Source organism: Oenanthe melanoleuca, chromosome 3, assembly GCF_029582105.1.
Source record: "Oenanthe melanoleuca isolate GR-GAL-2019-014 chromosome 3, OMel1.0, whole genome shotgun sequence".
NCBI lineage: Eukaryota > Metazoa > Chordata > Aves > Passeriformes > Muscicapidae > Oenanthe > Oenanthe melanoleuca.
Window position 1 is genome coordinate 87,418,647 of NC_079336.1, and position 23,373 is coordinate 87,442,019.

The 23,373-nt window shown below is 38.6% G+C and overlaps 1 protein-coding gene across 1 annotated transcript in view; it reads right to left on the bottom strand.

Moving 5' to 3' along the window:
• Window positions 1–23,373, bottom strand: part of KCNH1 (potassium voltage-gated channel subfamily H member 1) — a 165,513-nt gene that overhangs the window by 43,989 nt on the left and 98,151 nt on the right. Inside the window, exon 10 of the mRNA XM_056487440.1 lies at window positions 21,180–21,376. Coding sequence (XP_056343415.1) covers window positions 21,180–21,376 — 197 coding nt within the window. The remainder of the gene's footprint in view (window positions 1–21,179; window positions 21,377–23,373) is intronic.

Consider the following 23,373-nt stretch of genomic DNA (forward strand, 5'->3'; position numbering starts at 1 on the left):
TTAAGCTGATGATTAGATCACAGCTAGATGTTGAAGCAGTCAGAAGAGGTACAGCTAGAAACCAGAAAGGGCAAAACCAAAACCTCTTGTACCAATATCTGCATGAAGGCTGCAGGGAGACCAACCCCTTCATACTGACACCTGGTTCTGTGCAAACCCTGTGCATCCTGGATTTTGGCTAGAAGATGGTTCCCACAGCTGGGGTGGAGCCAGCCAGTGCTGATCTGGCTCCCACTGTGGAACAGGTGGAGGTCTGACAGCTGAAAGGCTGCAAGGCAGCACAAGGACGGAGTGAGACAATTCACTTCTTCAGAAGAGAAAAGAAAATCCCTGTTATCTGCTATGTACGCTTGAAAAATGCTGATTAACATGGAAGTAAGCTCCTGAAAACATCCTCAAATTATGTACTTTGAGGAAAGAAAAATGCTTCATTTTCTTCTCAAGGTTTTTTCCTTTAATTATATTGGTTTGTGTTTAAATGTTTTTTTTTTTGTTTTTTTTTTTTTTTTTTTTGTTTTGTTTTTTTGTTTTTTTGTTTTTTTGTTTTTTTTGTTTAATTTAACCATTATGAAGCGAACAGCGGACTTTGAATTTGTGAAAACAATTTTACGTCCTAATTTTTTCTCATCACGCTTTATTAGTCAAATTCAACATGAAGCTGTGAATGACAAGTAGTCTCACACCTACCTTGGGGTGGGGGAGAGGAGGAGAAGGAGAAGGAGAAGGAGAAGGAGAAGGAGAAGGAGAAGGAGAAGGAGAAGGAGAAGGAGAAGGAGAAGGAGAAGGAGAAGGAGAAGGAGAAGGAGAAGGAGAAGGAGAAGGAGAAGGAGAAGGAGAAGGAGAAGGAGAAGGAGAAGGAGAAGGAGAAGGAGAAGGAGAAGGAGAAGGAGAAGGAGAAGGAGAAGGAGAAGGAGAAGGAGAAGGAGAAGGAGAAGGAGAAGGAGAAGGAGGAGAAGGAGGTGTCTACAGAGAGCTATAAAATCATTAGTGTCACATTAAAGGATGGGGAAATGCTGCTGACTCTCTCTTCTGATGACAAATTAAGTGGTATTGAATGGTATTAGCAGGTTGAAAACAGAAAAGGCAGCTTTTCTCACACAGCTGACTAACCTTTAGATCTCTCTGCCATAGACCTTATGGATTTTTAAGTCTTAGTTTTAAGAGGACTCAAAAGGTACCAGAACAAAGTCACAGAAGAAAGATACACAAAGGATTACTAAATACAAACAGACTGCTTCTGATCCTCTCTCCTAATTGGTTGGGTGCCAGAAGATTATTGCAAACAGCACAGTGACATTTTCCTCCTGTACTTGTGCTGTCCCCCAGGCAGTACTGCTGGACACTGTGTCACAGCAGACACCCAGTTAGATGAACCTCTGAGAGGAAAAATCTCTCTATGCTTGCACCTATGCTCCTAAGATGGTTGAATAAATATTTATTTTAAGACACCAAAGCAGCCTGAGTCCCAGATCTTTGTGTTACTATCCTGGACCATGCTTGTTTCCCCCTGTTTTACATAACTGAGAGAAAAGCAGAAATTCCACTGGCTTTGCAAAACTGCATTCCACCCAGACGAAGGTTTAGCAACCACAGCATGCAAATACATTCTCTAAAGATGTGCTGGTGAAAATGCAAGCACAAGCACTCTCATTTATCAGGACAAACTGAACGACTGCATGCACAGTTCTGGAGCAGGAATGCACCAAAGCCATGCATGGTAGTGCTTGAAGACAGACAGGACTGTGGACTAATTCTTTGGACTTAGTAACAAAGAGTGCACATTTTCTGAGAACACACTGCAAGCTTTCATTAAGGTAGCTAACATAAAACCCACAGACAGCAGTTTCAGCAGCAATGTAAACTAAAAATTCCAAAAAGTCACAAAAAGAAAGGAAATAATTGTAAGCTGGGGATTTATACTTAACAGACTTTTTCATGACATGAAAAATGGCTTCTTTTATGTTGCTTTGTAATCTTGAAATTCTAATACAACAACACAAATCCTAGATAAGAGCTGGAAGTGGGCAGAATATGTCTCTTTGGACTTTACTCCAAACCTATTCCCTCTGCGCAGAAGCAAAAGCCAGAGAGGTAATTTATTTCTAACAGTTTAGAGATCTATTAATTCCTACTAAGCAAATATGTTACTGAAAGCTACATGCAGCCTGCTAACCTTTATCAAAATCCTTCCTTACTTCAGTGCTTGTAGCAAGGCACTGCCACTGTACAAAGATCTGAGAGAAAATAAGAAAGATGCTTGCAAGAGGCACAAGATTTATAGGAGAGATTATTTGCATTACAAAAAAGAGGCTCCACAAAACAATGACAGATTACAGGAGCATCCCATTGTGATGTTTGATAGAATAAGAAATGCTTAGTATTCAATCAGACATCTTTACTGTAATGCAATAGAAGAGTGTAACAAAGAATCCTCCACTGTTCAGGCTGATGCACAAGGCTAGAAAGAAAATCAACATTTCTATTTTTGGTGTCTGTGACGTTGAGCACATGAGGTACATGGAAGCCTAACAACTACCATTTACTGATTGAAAACACTTAGCAGGCATGCTGACAAACTCTCCCCTGTAGCTCTGCACAGACAATGCCATGAAGGAGATTTAGCGTGAGAAGGAAAAGCTGGAACTGAGAGAAGTACTACCAAGGCACAAGGGATGTTAGAACATTCCCATATGCTGTATCTGAGCCTGCTACCATAGATGCAGCTGAAGGCACTTTCACACCCCAGAGAAGGGTGGTGAGTGGAAGCTCAGCATGGGTAAAACCCACCCAGCTCTTATTCTGCTCCTGAGGGGCCCTATGGTGCTGAGTATAGCACCAACCAGACTGTCCTTGGAGGTTCACAGGTTGGACACTCCTCCTCTAGGCAATCAATTTTCAATCTCACAGCAAGAATTTAACAAAAAAAAAGAAAAAAGGATTTTAATTCAGTGTCCGCCCTGGAGACAGCAAAACTGTCTCCAAAGAAAGGGTAAGGAGCCCTCTTAGGATGACAGAGCTCTGCTTCACTGTCTGAGCTGTACCCAAAAGCTGGCAGGAGACTCCAGCTCACAGAGAAACCTCTAAAGGACACAGCTGCCCCACTACATCTTGAGGCCAAAGTCAAACTGCCACAACAGCACAAGGCACAAGTGAAATTAAATTGCAGTCCCTCACTCTCTGAAACTTTACCGTCAGATAAATGACATCACCACAAATTAGTCATTGTGAATGTATATAATTAAGTCAAGGTCAATTTGTCTCTACGTTGGGTTTTCTAGCTAAGCACAGGATTGTGATTAAAGTAAGACTCAGAGATTTCTATAATTCAATATTTCAAATGGTAGTTTTTAGTGATGTGTCATTAAAAGACATGCTACTACTGAGCAAAAATGGCTACAAATGCAGGTCTGCTTTGTAGTTTTCTAGTCTAAGAGATATTTTGACTTTCCAGAACTGCCACTTGACCTACAGTCTCTTTTTCAGGATCTAGCTTACAGAAGAGCCACCCTAGAAAGTGCCTGAGGACCTGGAATGGGAATCTGACCGTCTGGGTTTAGTACCTGGGTCTGTCAGAGATTTCCTGTGTGAACCTTGGCAGGTCATTTAATGACAAGGGACAAACAATAAGAAATATGTAGAGCAAAACTATTAATAAGGTTTAGTGACTTTTATGGGCAACTGGACCCTGACAGCCTTAGGGAATCCCACAAGGTACTGAACTCTTCTGTTGCTTCCAACTCTTCAGAGAGAGATTAATTCCCCATCACTGCAACAGGAATCATGCATCCTCTGCCTTAACCAGTCTGGCTTCAGAGCAGTATCTTTGACATGCTGACTGAAATAGGCAAGTCCAAGGGTCTCAATTTGCTAAGGACACTTTTCTCTTACTGACCAGAAATCATGAAATGCCACCATCACAACCACTGTCCTCAACCCTCATTGAGGGCACAGAACAGCAGGAACTTCTCAGCACCTTGCATTAACATGCATCACTGCCCAATCCCAACTTTTAAAAATTAAATCTGGAGTCAGAATAGTGTCAGACAAGTAAAATAGCCATCACTGGCGTATTCTGTGGTCTAGGAAAGATCTTTTCAAGTTAAAAAACAAAGTAAGTCTGTGGTGGTTGGCATAGCAAAGTCAATTCATCTGCTCAGGAGGAGTCTGAGCAACATTACTTTGACCATCTCAGCTGTCTGACAGAGATTCTGTCCTTTCCTCTTTGATGCTGTGCTTGTTAACTCAATTCATTCTTAATTAGACTACAGACTAACACAATTTCTAATTATTGTAGACCAGCAATGCAAATCCTCAAGACCATTATCTTTTCTGATAAAAACACATAAAATCTCAACTTCTCACTGAATTCTTAAGGAATGTAAAACCTTGCTCAGTTTCCCATTTTCTCCCCAGTCCTGTAACTTCCAGGGGTATGTTAAAAGCATTTCAGTTTTAGAGGAAAACACAAAGTCTTGTGTTCATTGGTATGGAAACTACTTTGTAGTGTAAAGGCAAACTCAACTCTCCCCCAAGGAAGAAGAATCTGCCTAGAACCTGAGAAAAGACAGAGGAATGGCAGCATGACCCACAGCTCATTGCAAGACTCCACCAGAGAGGGGGAAAAGGCAGCAAGAGACAACAAACCTTTTTTTTCCATAGGGAAAATTACTGCAACAGTTGAATCTATCAGGTTGTTGCTGCCAGAAAGGGGGAAACCTCACTAACCTTTCCACTCCAGCAGCTCACTCACCCCTGCTTCCCAGCCACCTCTTGTCCTTTGCTCATACCCCATGGTGCCCATCAGACTGGAATTCCCCTGACCCTTCCTCTCTCTTTCTGCCATGTCCCTGAACTGAATGGGGCTGCAGACAGGGTCTGAAGAGTGTTGGAGCTGTCAGACACAAAAGAAGTGCCAGAAGTATGCACCAGAAACAGGGAGGAGGAGACAGCAGGGATTCCTTGCTATCAGCCACTGAAACCTACCAGATTCAATCAAGTCACCTCATGTGATTCTAAATTATTTGAACTACTCAAGCTTTTAGAATATAAATTGTCTTTCAAAGACAGAACAACCTGAGAAGGCTTCTGTGTAACTTTTTGCATTGGTGGTGTGCTCCAGAATCACAAGAAGAGAATGCATTTTCAGAAGATTACAGCACTGCTGGAGTGCAGAAAAAGTATCCCTTTGAAAAAGAATACAGAAAATCTGCCTACAGTCCTGAAATGTAATCCATTCATCATTGTTCAGTGGAAATGCAAAGCTGTTTTTATTGTGAATTACTAAGATCTTTATTTTTACATATACAGAAAAACTCCATTTTTCTCAATACTCACAAAAGCTCCTCAGGTATGAGATTTCACAGAAGGAATTGCACAAATGGCTCCTTACATTTCCCAGAAAAGTGGAATGCTTAACAGGTCAATAAGAATGATAATAGGTCTGAAACACTGAAGAAATGATCACAGCTAATGAAGAAGAACTGTTCTAGCAGAGGAAGGCAATTCAGAGTAGGCTTCAAAGTGACTTCCTGCAGTTCCCAATACTATTAAGGGATGATAAAAAAGAAACTTGAGTAAAGATAAGACAGATGAAACAAAGAGGGTGAAGATTAAAGAGCTGCTGGGGATGGAAAGGACAGGAGCTATAAGCAAGAATAAAAGTGATTTTCTAGCTTTCTTAATGCACAAAGTATGGGGACATGTATTAAAGGAGATGACGTTGAAAAGAAGTCGTTCCAAGAGACAGCACCACTGCTGTGCTTGTGCAAGAGCCCAGCTCATTAGAGATGGAATTGGCATTAGGAGATGCAATTGGCATTAGGAGGAGGATGAAGGGAGCACCCTGAGGCTTTTCCCTGCCCAGCCTGGCCAGTAGGTGTCACAGCAGTCAATGCTATCAGTGCACAGCAGCTCCAGGCCACAGAGGTATCACAGAGTTTGGAGAAGGCTAAATTACTGTACTTAAAATAAACCGGCTTTAATTAAAATTAAAGAGAAAAAAAAAAGTCATTAGTCATGTCTATGACTTTCTATCAGATATTTCAAGTATCCTTGAAGGGTTTGGAAAGAACGCAAACAGATTGCCAAACATGTCAGCAAACACCACAGCTCTTACACCTGCACTTAGGGCTTTAGTGAGGCATTAAACACTCTGAGCTGGCACAGGTTAAAAGAACAGAGATGCTTGCTGCCCCCTCCCCAGCTGTATCAGCCAGCCTAACCAGCACACACAGCTCAGGTTTGCTCCCAGACATGCCTGGTCTGAGAACTGCGCCTAGAAAACATGAGGTTGTCACAACATGAACATAAAGCCAGAGCAGTATGAGTTACAGAAGCAAGAGAATTTAAAATAATTTTTTAAAATTTTCTACTTCAAAGGAAATTGAGAACAAATATATCTAGGAGAGCTCCTTGGGTTTAGTTTCTTTTTTTTCCTGGTGCGAATGCTCCAGCAGCAAAACTTCAGGCTGAGTGTTTTCCAACCCTTTCCCAGCACCAAGGGAAGCAGATGGGCTCTAATCATGCTCTGATATAGCACAGAGAAGAAAAGCATATGATGGCATTCCCCATCATGAGTCTGCCTTAATGCTTGCCAGTCAGCTGTGCACACATAAAGCAATCATGACTTTGTTTGGCATTTCCTCTGGAACATATGGTGATTTGCTATGCAGTTTCCAGCATGTATTGACACTGTTTTGAATTGCACTTAAATCCTTCCCTACTACACACAAAAACATAAATACATGTGGCTTATGATCAGGGTCATGTCTACCTGATAGCAGAAGGAACATACCAAGAGCTACAGAGCAGCTGCTGGCAGCTGGGCTTTATTTTTGGCGGGAGAATATGACAACTTGCTACAAAACAAGACAGCTTTAACCAGATCTTCAGTGCCCAGAGAAACCCCACTGCCTGGCTGAGCACACCAAGTAATTTCTGTTCATCAGCATCCAGTCCTGCCCTATCCTTTCTGCCTAGTTCCACTGAGTAGTGGGTTGCATAATGATCCAAAAATAGATCACTAAAATATGAAAATTATTAGACATACTTAATAATAATCCCTGCAGCTAAATTTTTCGTAGCAGGCAATTGGCTGGCAGGTTACACAATACAGCATCCAAGATGTGAGTCAGAGCAAAAAAGGGAGAAGCTGAAGAACATCAGTTAAAAAAGCCCTGGAGATTTTAGGCAGTGCTCTCAGTTCATTACCAAAATACATCAACTGTGGCAACTGGACCTTCAAACCCTGTGCAACTTTGAAACAAGTAATAGTTTTCTTTTCTCACCAGTGGTTGAAAAGACCATCCAATAATTGATTTTCTCATGTGAGGAAACACACTTTTTTCTTCAGTAGCACTGGTATGAAGAATATAAGTTAGATTTAACAGTCACTCAAATTTTGTAAAATCAAGAGAGTTACTGAATAAAAAGCCCATGAAACACCAAGATTGAAATATTTTTTATTGTATGCTTTTCTTAAAATAAAAAAAGGAAATCCATTGGATTGCCACAGTGTCTGCTGATTTTTACACAGTCATATTTGTTAACACTCTTGAAACACTTAAGAGAGGCAATATAGTCTTTTAGAAGACAGAAGTAATTCAAGTGAGCAACTCTTTAGCCCTCCACTCATAGGGAAAATAACCATACTGCCCACAAGATGCAACTCATCAAGAAAATGTGATTAGGTATAATTACTTCACCTTGCTTTTAATAAGCTATTACCATTTGCTGTTCTTGGTGCATAGGCTCCACCTTCTTTGATATACATGCACTAAAAATCTTAACCAAAGTAAACCAGGATACTGAATATACATTTACTTCTCCAAGGAAAAGAGATGAGAAAGAACAAACTACCTAAGGCAGATGCTTAGATATTAGTTTGTAGGTTTGCTTTGTGCTTCACCAAAAGACACTGGGATAACACAGTGAAAAGGCAGTGAGAGCCTTCATAAACCTGGATAGAACTAGAAAAAGGAAAAAAAAAAAAGCAAATATTTTAGCAGTACAAGAATTTAGCCTAACCAGGTGAAAACAGGCTATTTATAGCACTTTTAGAGCCTGAAAAAGCGTCACTCAAGCAAGAAACCTGCCTTTAAACATTTAATCTTGGATTGCATTAAGCAAGCCAGATAAGAAGCACTCATGATTGCTCAAGGCACTTGGGTGAGTGGTTCTCTCACCCAAAGCTCCCACCCATCTGCTAAAAGCTGCTGCCTGCTGGCTTCCAGCTCTGAGATTTACTGAGCCCAAGAATGACCTGAACAAGAGTGCTGTACAGTATCACACTCAGTCATCAAAACCTTAGTTTCAGCAATGGTCTGATCAAAACAGGTTTATCAGTTAAAATAATAAATAGAATAATGCTATTGTTGTTTTGCAAAGCCCCTGCTCCAATCTCACCTAATGCTGCACAATCCCCACCTAAAAGGGTAAGAAAAAGCTTTGGTGTTCTGCATTTGGCTACAGGCTGTAATTTCCAAGCTCTGTAGAGCCCTGTAGCTCAGTCCCTCACTATTTAACTCATGCCAGGTTGTAGAGGGGAGATGTTCTCTGGAAAGCACAGGTTTCAAGGGAAATCAAATGGGAGCTCCTATCTGGGTGGCAGCACTAGAATCATAATCAAGGAAATAAAAGGAGCTTGATGGCACCCTAACAAGCATGAGTCAATGTATTTCATGCTTGTCTGCCATCAGTAAAGCAGAGACACTTTACCAGTGCCCAATAAAAAGAGCAGTTTAATTTCCAATGTCTAGCAAGCAGCTTGTTCCAAATCTGTTGTTTGCTTCATTGGAGTATAAAGCAAAATCAAAATTAAATCGTTTGTCTGTTTCTCTAAATCACTTAGGATGTCTAAAGGCAATTGAAGCTTTTTAATAGGAAACAAAGAATATTTATAGCACAAAACAATCTTAAACAATTAGTATTATGCTATTAAAGTGTTACTCTTTTTCTGCATTTAATGCAAGTTGCCATATCAATAACCTAAACAAAAAATAAAATGGGAAGCTTCCTAATGCAATCATGATTAGTATGTCCTAAGATAAGCATGTGGGAACTAAAGACTAATGGATCTAGCAATATCCATGCTGAAGTTAGTAATTATTTAGTTAATAATGTTAGTAAATATTTGTAACTCCTATAAAATAATTATTAACATTAGCTTTCTTTACATTACAAAGGTAATTTGTTTAGCTTATCATTATCATTATTACAGTTGCATCTTCACACCCCATATGAGCCCTTTGCATGAAGTACTCTATCTGTATACCTTAAAATGTGCAGTAAAGAAATTCTGACATGTAATAAAATTATTAATAATAAATATTATTAAAGCTGATTTGGTAGGGGCCTTATAATTCTATGAAGTGTGCTTTTCTGAACAGCTCTCTGAAGAGCATGATGGGGTTTGGAAAATCCTACAATTGACTGGAAATGTGGTGAAACAAGCAATATGCAATCTTTAATGGGAGATTCTCAGAGAGCATACCAAGAAACATCCCAATATTTTTGAAGTTGTGCCTTCACATCACTAACAAATATGCTACATGTAATAATAACAGAGCAACTGCAAATTTAGATGAGCTTTTATAAATTTTGGGAATGTATTACAAACCAGAAGCTACAAGTTTTCCAGACTCCCTTCATGGCTGCATCTGTGTTACAGAATGGTTTGGGTATGAATGCTGAAGGTCATTTTTATGAAGTATTTTGATTGTCAAACACAAATGACCATTTTCAAGGTTGCTGAAAAAGACCACTGTAATGCTTTTATGTTACAGGATATAACTGATCCCAAATGACATTCCAAATAATAGCTTTTCATTATTTCTTCTTCCACTCACTCCCATGAATTTGTCATTGGACTAAATTTGAATCTCCTCTTTCAGAAAGGGTACAGGATAATTACTGAGAACATGTAAGACACTGAAACTTTTACTCCTACAAGACTTGCTGCTTGAACAATTTGAAAAATGCAGACAAGGAAAACCAAAGGTTAATATTTCTAGACTACATCAAATTTCTAATGGCAAAGCCAATATCCATTTGTTAGAGCTAACACTATTTCCTTCCTCTATTATTGCTTTGCATCTTAGCATGACCAAAGGTTACAGCATCCTCATATTTCCACTCTAGCCAACTATCTGATCAAGTATGTGATGGAAATCAACAGCAATTTTGTTTTCATTAATCAAGATAATAGCTGGCCATAAATAACATCTCTGCAGTTACTGTGAAGCAACAGCAAAACCTTGAAAAACAACAAATTGCACGTCTCCCTACTTAGAGGAGGACTGCAACGTGCCTCACTTCTGCAGCTCTACAAAGAATGCTGGAATTTACATGACATTTAAATTTTATACTAAATCCAGGCATCAGCCTTGAAGATGAGAGACACAGATGTATCTAGTCCAGTCAACCTGGGTATAATATTAGTTCCTTTTAAAGTATTTTGTTTGGGTTTGGTTTTTGGTGGGTTTTTTTAAGAGTCAAAGTAAACAAGAAGGTTTCAAAAGAGGAACATAATTCTGTATTTTCACACAAAGTCAATGCTTACAAAAGTAAATAATGTATTATGAAATTATTGTGGCAGAAATTTTCTTGGATTCTCTGATGTCAGCTGTGTAAATGAATAATGAAAAAATTTTGTTTTGTAGTATATTTACTACAGAGCATATGAGAGAAATGACCAACCATGAAGTATGTCAGAATGGTGGAAGCACATCCTCTGAAATTTTAAGATGGAGGATGAATTGCAAGGCAAAGCCAGGTTGGGGAATGATGGGGAAATGTTGTAGATGTGGTTTGCCAAGTCACAAAGACTTGGAACAGAGAAGTACATTTCTGTGTTTGGAAAAGACCCCAGGAGATGGCAACAAAAAAAACCACAAAGGTATATGGTAGTAAAAGCCCAAAGTATTCAAGTCCAAACATTTCTTTAATTGGGCATTAGGTTTTCACATGCATAATGCTGTAATAATTAAAAATGGGATTAGCAGACTTAGCTCCTGATAAAAATCTGGTGAAAACATTATGGAGTCTCACAGCTGCATAGACAGACAATGGGTGTGGACCTGTGGTTAATTATGATCCCTTCATGTCCAGCTGCATGGCTTTTTGTGGACAGTGAAATTCCCATTCCAAGTCCTATAAGGACAGAATTTTGGTACAATGAGTATACTCAGAGTAGGCTACCACTGTGTGCTCCTGCTTCAGTTGAGGGAGGTTTTACTGAACACACTGTAAATATATATATGTGTGTGTGTGTGTGTCTTTATATTTTTATATATACACATTTACAAACACACAAGATGCTGAAGTTCACATCCCATTTTGTAATGCAAAAAGCAAAACAGAAAATTAATGGGAACAACAAAAAAAGTCATTAAAAGAGGGAGAATATTAATATTTTCAAGCAGAGCTAAGACTCCTCTGCAGTCTGCTAATTTAGAAAAAATTACTCAAAAAAACACTTAGTAGAGTCACTTGTATAGGGATTTTACATTCTACATCAGTGTCAGGTATCACATTTCTGTTTGAAAAGCTAAATTCAAACAGGTGTTTGACACAGCACATAACAAAGTGCACTTCCTTTTGAGGAAGGAATCATACACAGTTTGAACAAAATCCCAGTTGCTGGCTGCAAAATTAATACCAAATGAGAGGGGATGATTTGTGATCCTACTCTAAAGGCACTTCTCAAAGTAAGTCCTTATACTGAGCCACAGCCCAATAGACTCCTTAACACCTGGTTTTAGCTGTAGGAATAGCTGGTAGCTGCAGTTATAGCAGATGACTGGCAAGGTGCCCTATCAAGCTTTGTTTGCAATTGGTTCATTCCCACTATGGCAAAGTGCACTGGATTTTAAATTCAGAAACTCTCACGAGGCCCCACCTCGTCACTCCACTTCAGATGCAGCAACCAAACACTCCAATGTCCTGCTGGAATGGGCAGCAGCCTGCAGGGCAGGTTGACATCAGACACTGAGTTACCTGCCTGACTTTTCACAGCAGACCTAAGGAATGTGGCACGCTCCTGGCTATTGTCCCCTGGCAAGATGCTCTTTCAGAAGCAACTAAAAGGATTCTCAAGGATTTCTCAAAGGAAAAACATGTATCAGCTGTCTACACACATAGGTTTTACCTCTCAGTGTTTGAGGTTTATCCTTCCCCAGATCAAGCTGTGAAACTGCTCTGGTTTACACAAAATCTTAGCAGGATTTATTGCATTTAAGGTCAACTACTTCTTTTATGCCCATCATGTGGCATAGCAGATAGAGCTCTCAGAGGAACTGAGGCTGAGGCACACAGAGGGAAAGGACCTGCTTGGTCTCACTGTCCAAGAGCTCATAGTTGTGATAAAAGTCTCAACATCTCAGCAAGGAAACAGAGGACCTGGAGGAAGGGTTTGGTCTGGAGCCAGGATCACAAAGTGTCTACACAACACTAGCTGCAACCTCCAGAACTTAGTTTCTTCTACTTTCTTTTTTTTTGTTTGTTTGTTTTCCCATAGGGGGCAGTTGTTTCAGCTTTCATTGCAGTGCCAAAAAAGGATCAAATGGATCACTTAGTGCTGTTGGATGCTGCTGGAAAGCAGGGAAAAAGAAACCTTGAAGCCTTAAGTTTCTCAGGCTTCACAAGGACAAGAAGGTAAAACAATGATTATACACCTGCAGGGGGTGTGAGAGCCGTGTGAGTGTCTTGTGATATTTTGTAGAAAGCATATTTTCAGAGAAGTGTAGTCTTCTTGGACCAATGAGTCTTTTCTACCTTGTTTTGCATATATTACCCTACATATAAGTGTAATGTTTCTTTGAATAAAGCTCTCTTTTTCTGCTTCTCCATTGCACAAGGAGCTATGTTCCATTATCCTTTTTGCCACTCACCTATAGCCTAAAATGCAACAACTTAGATTATAATTGATTGCTCAAGGATGTAGGCTGACCAATGTAACTCAGCTTTCATATTGCACAGTTTTTCTGCATTTTCTCTCCTTCATGGAGCACCTTGAACAGGTTGTGTTTGGATCTGCAGTCGTATGAGTTCAGCCCTTTCTGACCCTAGAGAAGGCCAGAAGGTCAAAGCTGTTATGCTAGGAAATCATTTCCTTTTAATAAGTTTGTCCTGGACCCAGCTGCTTCCCAGCCCAGAAAAAACATTTTTAGAAAAACATAATACAAGAGGGTATGAAGCCACTGTTCTGTCTTTTGCTTGGTCAGTAGTGCTTCACAGTGAAGCACCTGCTTATACCAAAACATAAAACAACCAGGCCACAGAGGTTGTATTGTATCATGCATTATAATTACACTAATTATGTCAATGCCATGGTGGCATTGACATAATTAGTGCAATTATGATACATGATAGAATGTGGCACACACATTCAAAAAAGCCTGGGTAGCAGCATGAATGTATTAGAAAGAGTGTGTGACATTGGAATTACTTGGAAGCTTCAGCAGTAAGTCACTCACTGTACACACATATTTATACACACATATACACAGACAGAGATGGCAGGCACCAAAAAAACCCTGTACCTAATTTTTTCAACTAGAAATACAGGAAATATTTCAAACTCTGGCCACTCAGCCATGGTTGCTTTGGAGAAAGGGTAGGAATTGTGTGAATTCCCCTGGAATGTCCCCTCTTTGCAAGCTTGGTGGAGGATTGGACTAAGGCACCTCTTTACACTTGGCTGTGAGCAGGTGGTGGAGTGCCACACATGTACTGAGCACAGCACGCAGACAGACTCCACATATTACACTTCTGCTTCTAAATCAACACATCAGTAGGAAACAGCATGAGTTTAAATTTGGGATTAATCCTTCCTTCTGTAAAAATGCTAGCAAGAATTTCACTGTTTTCACAAGGAAGACTAGATTCCCAGACTGTGTAAGAGCGGTTACACTGTCTTTTGGATTGTTGTCTTCTGTCCCTGGTGGTGGGCCAACATATAGAACTTCCTCAGTTCCTAGGAAATGCATTTTCTGTTTTAAAAAGGCTTGGGGGAGCTATTCTGGGGATTCCTCATTCACTCTGAATAACTTTTCTCTGTATTAATATTATTTCTATGCTTTTGTCTACGTGGGTGGAGGAGGGTAAAAATCAAAGCAATGCATTTTCTTCTGTTGGGATAAACAAGTTGTTGTGGGTGGTTGTGCATGTTAAAATGAGACAAAACCCTTTTTTAATGTCAACTTCCTATTACTCATCTGAAAATAGTTTCACAAAAGCCAAATGTGTCTTTTTTTTTAAGGATTAAAAAAGTATGAAAATAAATTTTATTTTAATTCACCATTGGCCTTGTTAAGTGCATTTTTCATCTACTCAGAACAGCTTTCCCATATATGGAAAGACTTTAAGAACACTCTATAGATCTCAAAAAAGTCAGAATTTTTTCTTTTATATTTAAGTATAAAAGTATACTTTTACTGAGTATTTTATGGGTGACTAAGGAAAAAAAAAAAACCCTTTCAAAAACAAATCAAGCAGGTCTTTTCAAAATGTGATAAAACAAACAAAGCATCAATTCACTTTTTGGATTGATGAATGAAGTGCTTAACCCCAATTGCTGGTTGACCAGAACTCACTCAGTTTACTGCATTTTTCTTCCAAATACTGACATAGAATTGGAATGCCTTTATTGACATAACAATTACATAATTTTCTATACTTAAAAAACATATTGTGAAATAGCCAAAATTCTGGGTTTGCAAATTTAGTCTGAACACATATAATTCCTAATTCAGTGATCAGAATGCAAATGATAGTTAAGAATTTAGTGACCAGCATGGGAAAACCTATAAATCTACAATAGAATAGGAAATATTCCCTTACTGAAGGTACTTCAAGGCAGTTATGGTTTTATTATCAGCTTCATAAAAGAATCATATTCTTCCATTTTAAGGTGAATTGGAATTTGAATTTCATCCATACCAGCTCTTCCATCAATTTTATTGATAATTATTAATACCTATTGATGGCTGCATTATTTTAATGGGATTTGCTAGTAAATGGCCTATCAGAACTTCAACAACTTAATATTTCTATTAAGAAATACACAGCTTGCTTTGTATGGCATACTAAGTTACTTCTTCATAACAACTGTACAGACATTATTCTACAGCACCTAAATGCATGAAAATTGCTCATTATTCATAGTAGCAGAAGGCATCTCAAACATGTGATGAATTCATTAAATCAGTTTGGAAGGGATTAGTCATTTAGGAGCATTCTAAAGAAGCATTTTGCCACTTATCTACAGAGTTTTATCTCAGTCACAGCTAAAATTTACATGACAACATACCATGTAGTGAGTGACAGCAACAGAAAGAAATGGCAGAGAACAAGTGTTATGAACCAACCATAACTCCCATTCCCCACACTCTTGTCCTGCTGAGGGGAAAGAAATAGAAGATTTGGGAGTGAATTTGTGCCTGGGAAGAAGGGAAGGAATGGGCAGAAAGTGTTTTTTAGATTTTTTTTTCCTTATCTGCTGTTATCCCACTCTGATTAATTGATAATAAATTAAATTAATTTCCTTCAATCAGATTTGTTTTGCCCATGATGGTGATTGGTAAGTGATCTCCTTGTCCTTATCTCAACTCACAAGCTTTTAATCTTATTTTTCTCTCCTTTTTCTATTGAGAAGGGGGAAGTGACAGAGAGGCTTGGTGGGCACCAGCCAAGGTCAACCCACCACAGTGTTTTAGAACTTCCCAGTGAACTATGTTTCCTGTAAACTATTTGTTTGTAGCCAGATTTTCCTCTCTATAGGGCTCCAGGCCGTAAGTACTAAATAGAACAGAAATAAGTTTAGAATTTTGAACTTTTGGAAAATAGATAATGGATTTACTTTGGCTTGAACACAATCACATATGTCAACAATCACTGTAGGTGTATGAATGTCAAAGGCTTGCAGTTCATCAAATCTTCTCTAAGGGTGGCTGTTAATGTTTTACGTGGAGGGGTCCAACAAAGAAATCCAGGGGTGCATCCTCCCAAGAGAATGAGGTTTGAACCGTAGAGCACTGAAATCATCCACAGTAGATGTGCAAACTTTATGGCACACAGTGCCCCAGAGCACCTACAGAACAGAGTGTAAAGTCCATCTGACCAAAAAATCTGTGGGCTAGCTAAAGAGTTCTCTGTTAGAGACAGAAGTTAAGATGTCCAAGGCCAGAGGAAAGATGCAAAATTGCAATATGGAATCTACCAATGATGAAACAAATAAAATACATTTTGTTGACATAGAGAAACTGTGAATACAAGAGCACCCGACTCCCTGAACAACTTTTAAAAAGCAGCATGGGAAAGAACACAGTGCTTAGCTGTTTATTTACATTTGGACAGGTTTTTTTTGGAAATTGACAACTTTGTTTCCTTGGGAATTTGGCATAATTCCCAAGCCACAGGCCCTTCCAGACATCTCAGTCATGTCCAATGTCCTCGGTTTTCAGGGCTGTAAGATGCATGCCAGTCAAACATCAAAATCCTCTTCCCACAGGACTTGTGGGATTGTTTTGGGAGAGTACAAACACAGGAGAAAGGAGCAGGCTGTCAGTTTGACCATTATGAAATCCATTATCAAATGGGACAATACTCTAAAATTAAAACCTTTCTCTTCTCAATGTAAGAAAGCTTTGTTGAAACCTTCCAGCAAGTCTGGCTTCTGTGTACCAGAAAGAACTCTGGCATACCATTTTGAACCTCTAGCATGAAAAAAAAAAATCAAAAACATGTCAAATGGAAGGGCAGAATATAAGACCATGGACTGCCCCTCAGAAAACAAACTGCTGCCAACACCTCCTGAGATTTAAAATCAGGGCTTGAGGCACTCCAAGCTGAAATGAATGTTTTGAGAGAGGTTCTCTCTCTTGTGAGAGCTTGCACTATCAAAAGAAGAAAGATTAAGCTCATGCTGAAGAGGAAAGCACAATTACATTTTAAAATTGGTTTTTGAAAGAGATGCTGGGAGTCCTGTCCACTGGCACAGCTGGAATACCATGGAAAAAACACATCACTACATGTACAAAAGCAAGTAATCTTACACTGCCAAGGAGAGAGACTATTCTGTTACAGTCACTGCTCTCTCAAGTATGTTCTGACTAGGAGCTTTGGCTCTAACTCACTAAATCATATTTGATTTGTAAAAATGCAGACCATTCTTTGCCACTTCTTTCACTCCAACAAAATCCCCTTAACATACCTAGATCCTACTGCCTTCCTTCTTTTACAACAGGATACAAATTTCAGCTTCTGCCAAAGCTACTTGTGCTTTCTATCATGACACTCCAAAGTAATCAGAATTAGTAATTTAATCTCTATCCAAGCTAAAATGGCTTACTAGAGAAATCTCAGCTTAATAAATTATGTATAAGAATTCTCTCTTTTATGTAGTGTGAGCAGACATTTGAGTTATAACATCATTTATGGCTGCAGCAGAATGAAATGAGCAAATACAGGGTGGTACAACCCAGCAGAAGTTAATGTTGGTCACGAAGCTCATACACATGGAAAGAAGCAAGTCCCAAAGCCAGAACATTTGCCAAAGGCCTTTCCCATTCTTAAAGACAGCAAACTTGCAGCCCATCACAAGCCAAAGACAATGACAGGTAGGAAGAAGCAAGCTTTTCTCTTCTTATGCTTCTGCCAGCCTGGAGCTATGATGTCCAATTTGGAAACCCAGAAGTGTTTTAATATTTGGAAAAGCCAGACCTGCTCCTTCCAGCCTGTGAATCCTGCTGCCCTCCCCACCTGCAGAATTTCTTTTGTCCAGCATACCCTTCATGAGGGTGAATTTGTCACCTAACAATCCTACAACACCCCCAGTCTCTACACTCTGGTTCCCCTCAAAGATTCCAAAAATGGAGGGAAACGTCAAGTTAACCTGCTTTGATTTCAGAACATTGCTACAGCAAGTATTGCTCTGAAAAACCTCTGTCAGCTTCCTTTCAGCTGCAAAGTCTTCAAGTCCAACACACAGCACCTGCAGGCACAGATTGCAGTTTCAGTTTCTTAGGATGCTGGAAAGAGAGATGCAGCAGATGATTATCCCCCTGTTCCCACTTAGATGAAAATTTCAGTGACTGGCAGCAGGAGGAGTTAATTAAAGGTTTGCTTTCTCTTTTCCTTTAGGAAAAATAAAAAGTTTTCTAAGTCTGAGCTCCACTCTGAGGTAACTAGACAGCTAATAACTTCAGGAGGGATTTTAGTCACTTGAGGAAACTGCTCAGGGAGTCACCTGACAGCAAGCTGACACTTTTAGAAAAGAGGATATTTCACTGCCATTTGTTGAGAAAGTGAGTGAAAGGAAACTGCTTTCACAGCACAGACAGGGACAATGATGACATGCCAGGCACACTGGAAACTTTTCCCTTGGCCACCAAGTCTGTAAGTCTCACAGGCAGCAACATTTTGTACCTGCAGGCCAGCTCTAGGGAAGGCATGAAGGGGATACAGGGACTGTCCTGCCCTCCCAGCTCAGCTTAAACCACATTCAAAACAAGTAGGAAAAGCAGCACAAGGAATGTTGCTTTTTACTTTGCCTAAATCCAGCTCTAGGTTTAGCTTAGCTCAAGACCAATTGACCACTTTGGGTACCTTCCAATGTGTCTGCCTATTTCTGTCACAGCCATCAGAACATCTCTTCACTGGCACCAAGGAGCCTGGGGCAGGGAGCCCCAGCTCCAGCAGGGATCACTACAGGAGACCCAGCATCCAAGGAATGTGTGAATATGGAAAAAATATGGACCAATGCTCACTTGAGCTGAGTGAAACTTGGCTACAAAGCACTTAGCACTGCAGAGTGGGACTGGGTACCACAACCAGCTAAAGGCATAGGTACCCTGAAGATGGGGATACCTCAGAGGAATAACCAAGTCTAAAATATGAAAAAAATACCCAAAGCTGCTTTTTCATGTGTTTGGAATCTGCATTAATATATTTGGGAGGAATATACAGTATCTACAATTCAATCTAGTTGAATGCTTTTGGAGGCAGAGATGGAGCTGTTTATTAAAATGAAAAGTGTAATTCTGGTATTTATATTCCAAAGGATATGGAATACATCACAAATGTAACTAGCAGAAGGTACCAGTTCATCTTAATTCTACAAAATTCCATTTGCAGAAATAGACTAGAGAAGTGTTAGAAGCGACAGGCTGGGGAGCTATTTCTAAAAAAAAAAAAAAAAAAAAAATCACAGATATTTAAACCAGAATAAATTCTAAATTCTATAAAGTTGCCTTTTAATGTGCTTCACCTCAAATCTCTAATGTATTGTACCTTCCACACATTTCCAAGAGCATATCTTATTCACATTATTTAACATTTGCATTCTGATTGCAATCAGCCTTCTTTTAATAAAATAAATAGTGTTACAATCTGTTAACCTAGAACCATCAAACTCTTGCTTCCATTATCAATCAATGCCACTTTTCTGCTGACTGCAACTCAATTAAAATCCAATTATTTGAATAACTGGATGGAAATTGCTATCATAAGATGTACATTTTTATTAGGAACATTTTGTGTAGAAAATTGACAGCACAGGAGTTGTGACACTATGGTTAAAAACTATTTTGTAACCTGGGCAGGGAAAAGCAATGCAAATAAACATGGAAGGACAGACTCATTTCTGAAGTAGGTATTTGATCCTAAAGTTGGGTTTTTTCACTCAAAGCAGGTCCAAAATCAAGTGAATTCTGCTAGCATTACTATGAGTTTTGAAAAAGTTGGTCCTTCTAAGCCTCAAAGCTTGCTATTTCTACAGATTTTAAGAAAGAAAAAAAGTATTTATATTCTAAGAGCATCTTATCACATTACCTATGCAGTTAATTATAAAACATGTCAGTCAGTGATACTGATTCTTGAGGTGATAGCAATGTCAAATTCTTTCATTTATTTTATTTTTTACATTAGCTAAGACCAGGTAAGGAGCTGTTTATTAACAGGACATCTCTCTTAATATGCTTGCACCTGTGTACCTTATAAAAAATGTCTTAGGAGGAAATCCCCAAGTATAAATTTGCTTCTTAGTTTTTAATTACAAAGCTCTGATTTATTTCACCAAAGAGTGGATAACACATTCCTCTTTCATCCAACACTTAAAAGCTGAATACTTTTATACTGATAACACACGCAGATAAAAAATATCATCACACTACTTTACTTTCAGTATGCCAACTCTATATATTAAAAAAAATCTTTAAAAATGTCTAATTGTAAAGTGTAATTTTACTAAATAGATTTAAAATATTAAAATATTTCTCTTTTTCATATCTAATTATCTAAGACTCACTTGGCACCTGGAAATTGCTATGGAGAATCATTTTTAGGAACAAAAAAAGTCTCCATCTAACATATTTCTTTAGCTGATCTCAAATACCCTTATAAAATAAGTACAGGTTCTCTAATATATTTCTTTTCAATGTAATATTATTGTCTTCTACCCTGCATCATAGAATCATATAATCTGAATTATACCTACTACGGTTTTAATAAATTTCTGCAGAGGTTGTTCACTGAAGATTACTCAGAGGATTTAAACTGGGCTATTAGATTATGATTACTTGCATTTGACAAAATAACTTGAAATGGCACACAGCAAGGAATGAAAAGAGCCAAAGAAACCAAGGAAAAGAAAATGGAAATATTATAGATAAGCAAAGTAATTCCAAAATGTGATTTTTAACAGAAGAAATAACTCTTGATAGAATGCCATGCTGATATTACTTTTCCATCGTGTTTACTCTACTTGACTTTTGTTCCATATATTAGATTTTATATCTTCCCTGTCATTTTCCTTGTGATTTCACGCAACACCTCTAAAATATTTTTAGTTGCTTTACAAGCTGTGAAGTTGCATTAAGTAGTGAACACTGTTTATCACAAGTGCATGACAGTTTTCATATATGCTGGAACCTGTCTACTTCCTGGAAATGTATATACTTTTACATACCCACAGTCTAGCTCCCTCTGAAGCTAATAATAAATATGTACTCGTAGCCTTTTGACTCTACATGCTGGCAGGGACTCTTAAGCAAGCTCTGAAAAGTCATCTTATAAAAGGGGTCCACTAAAAATTCCAGAATCCAAGCCACTCATTTTTTTTCACACAGACAGCTCTTAAAAGTGAGATAATTTACATGATGTATGTTAAAATCACAGCCACTTACCCTTTTTCTCAAGTTGTAGGTCAAAATGAGATTTCTGGAGAAGGAGTGTGAAAAGGCTGTGTAGAACTCCAGCACTTTCTGCAAGGCATCCCTTTTAATCACATGGAGATCACAGTAAGTCAGAGCTCTCACATTAGCACAGGACTGGGCGAGAGTCGACTCCTTCCAGAACACATCACCAAAAACGTCTCCTTTGCCTACAGAAAATCAACAGCATTGCTTTCAATAACAGCACTATTCCCATCAAAAATATAAAAGAACAGGCATCTCATTCATACAGTCATGTTCCTTCTATTTTTGCACTCAAGAAAAAAACATTGTCAAAAAAAAAAAAACCCTCAACTTTGAAATATTTAATTTATAACTTTTTCCATTATCTTTTTCTTAATTACAACAGCCTACCAAAACTTCATAAGAAGAAATCACACTGAAAAAGTGTTCTATGTGACAAGTTTCCTTTAAATATCAATAAAGGATTTTCTTTAAAAATCGAGAAAAGTGGTTCATTCTTGGTTCATGTTCTCTTCTGATCCCTTTCACAGAAATTAATTAAAAGGAAATGGTTTTTCCTTTCCTCCTTGAACTGTCACACAAAGGATCTGTTTCTTACATCTGTGTGGATGATTTTTCTTAACCTGGCTAACATTTATCCACTGTTGTGTCAATGAAAATCATCCTGTATCACACATTAGTGCAGTTACAGCTGCAGCTGCAGCTAAACAGAGTCCAAACCAAGAAAAGTGCAATTAGTTATCCCCAACATAACAATGACAAGGCAGGAAAGTTTAGCTGTTTCACACTGGAAGGAAGAAAATAACCACTGCCTCACACCCTTCCCATGTGCATGTCTCTATGAGATCGGGGCAGCCAGTGAAATCCCAGCTGTGGAATACTGCAAGGATGGCATTTGCACCCTTCTGGGTACCAAAATCTAGCTGAGGAGCAGCCCTCAGTCAGGATTTCACTGGTTACACCCCAGCTTGTGCTGGGCACAAGAAAAAGTGTGTAGGAGAAACTTACCAGTTCATTTACAAGAGTAATGGTCTTATTTCCTGTTTTCCAATACATAACGCTAACAAAAATGTTCACTTGTTACCTTAATAATGAAAAGCTACACTGTCCTTGTTTTGAAATGTGTTTTCCTCCCAAACTTCTGCTGTGCTGTATCATCACTGCCCATCTCTCAAGACCAATGTAGAAATACATCCATATCTATCAAGTTGTGGTAGGAATGGATACATGTCTTCTAAGTAATACCTTGCCCATAGCAATTCTTAAATCCAAAGCATCAAAATATATATTAGTTTACTGACTTCACCCAGTTTCTTTTAGATTTCCTTCCCTAAACAGTCATTTTTGAATGCCTATATGAAGTTAAGAGAACTATCATAAGTAAAGAGCTTAAGAAAACTTTTAAACTCAGAATTACCATCTCAGGCCTTCAGCTGTACTTCCACCCTTACCTAATCTCTTCCATTAGATGATAAGCATTTTTTTCTTTGAGAAAAAGCTATCAGCCTGATGGTAAACTGCCCTGAATTGCAATAAGTTGTCGTTCATGCTAATCCAGGTCTTCCACAGAAGACCTAAACCATCCACCCCATCTGGATCAGTTTGGATCCTGACTACTTTAGACTTCATTTTAATTTTAAATGTGTATATACACTGAAACCACCTGTTCTGTTAGCACAAAATTAGGCAAAGACACCATAATCTTTCTTCCACCTCTAGTCTCTTGCATAGGACAATGCCAACACCTGGAAATAGTATAAAAGCTTCATATCACCAAGCATGGTGGCGGTCCCACAGCCCAGTAGAGAAAACACCTTTTCTTTTCAATAGCAGTGACTTCTCACATTTTCAATTATTTGTATGGTTTTTGCTAGCAGATACATTACAAATGTCTAAAGGAAAAAAGCTTCCATGCACTTGAAACAGATCATCTACAAGGCTTTTAGACAAACACACAATATATTCAAAATTGAAATGAAACAATTTTTATGCACCATAAAAACTGATATGCTTCACTGGGTAAAAATGGATTGTTTGCCTTTGGAATAAATATGCTTTTATTCACAATCTTCCAGGCAATTAGCTAAACAACTGTTTTAATTAATGCTCTGGAATCTATCAAGCATTGAATTGTGCCATCACTGATGAGCAACAGTTAGAGCTGCTAGTCCAAGCACAAGGC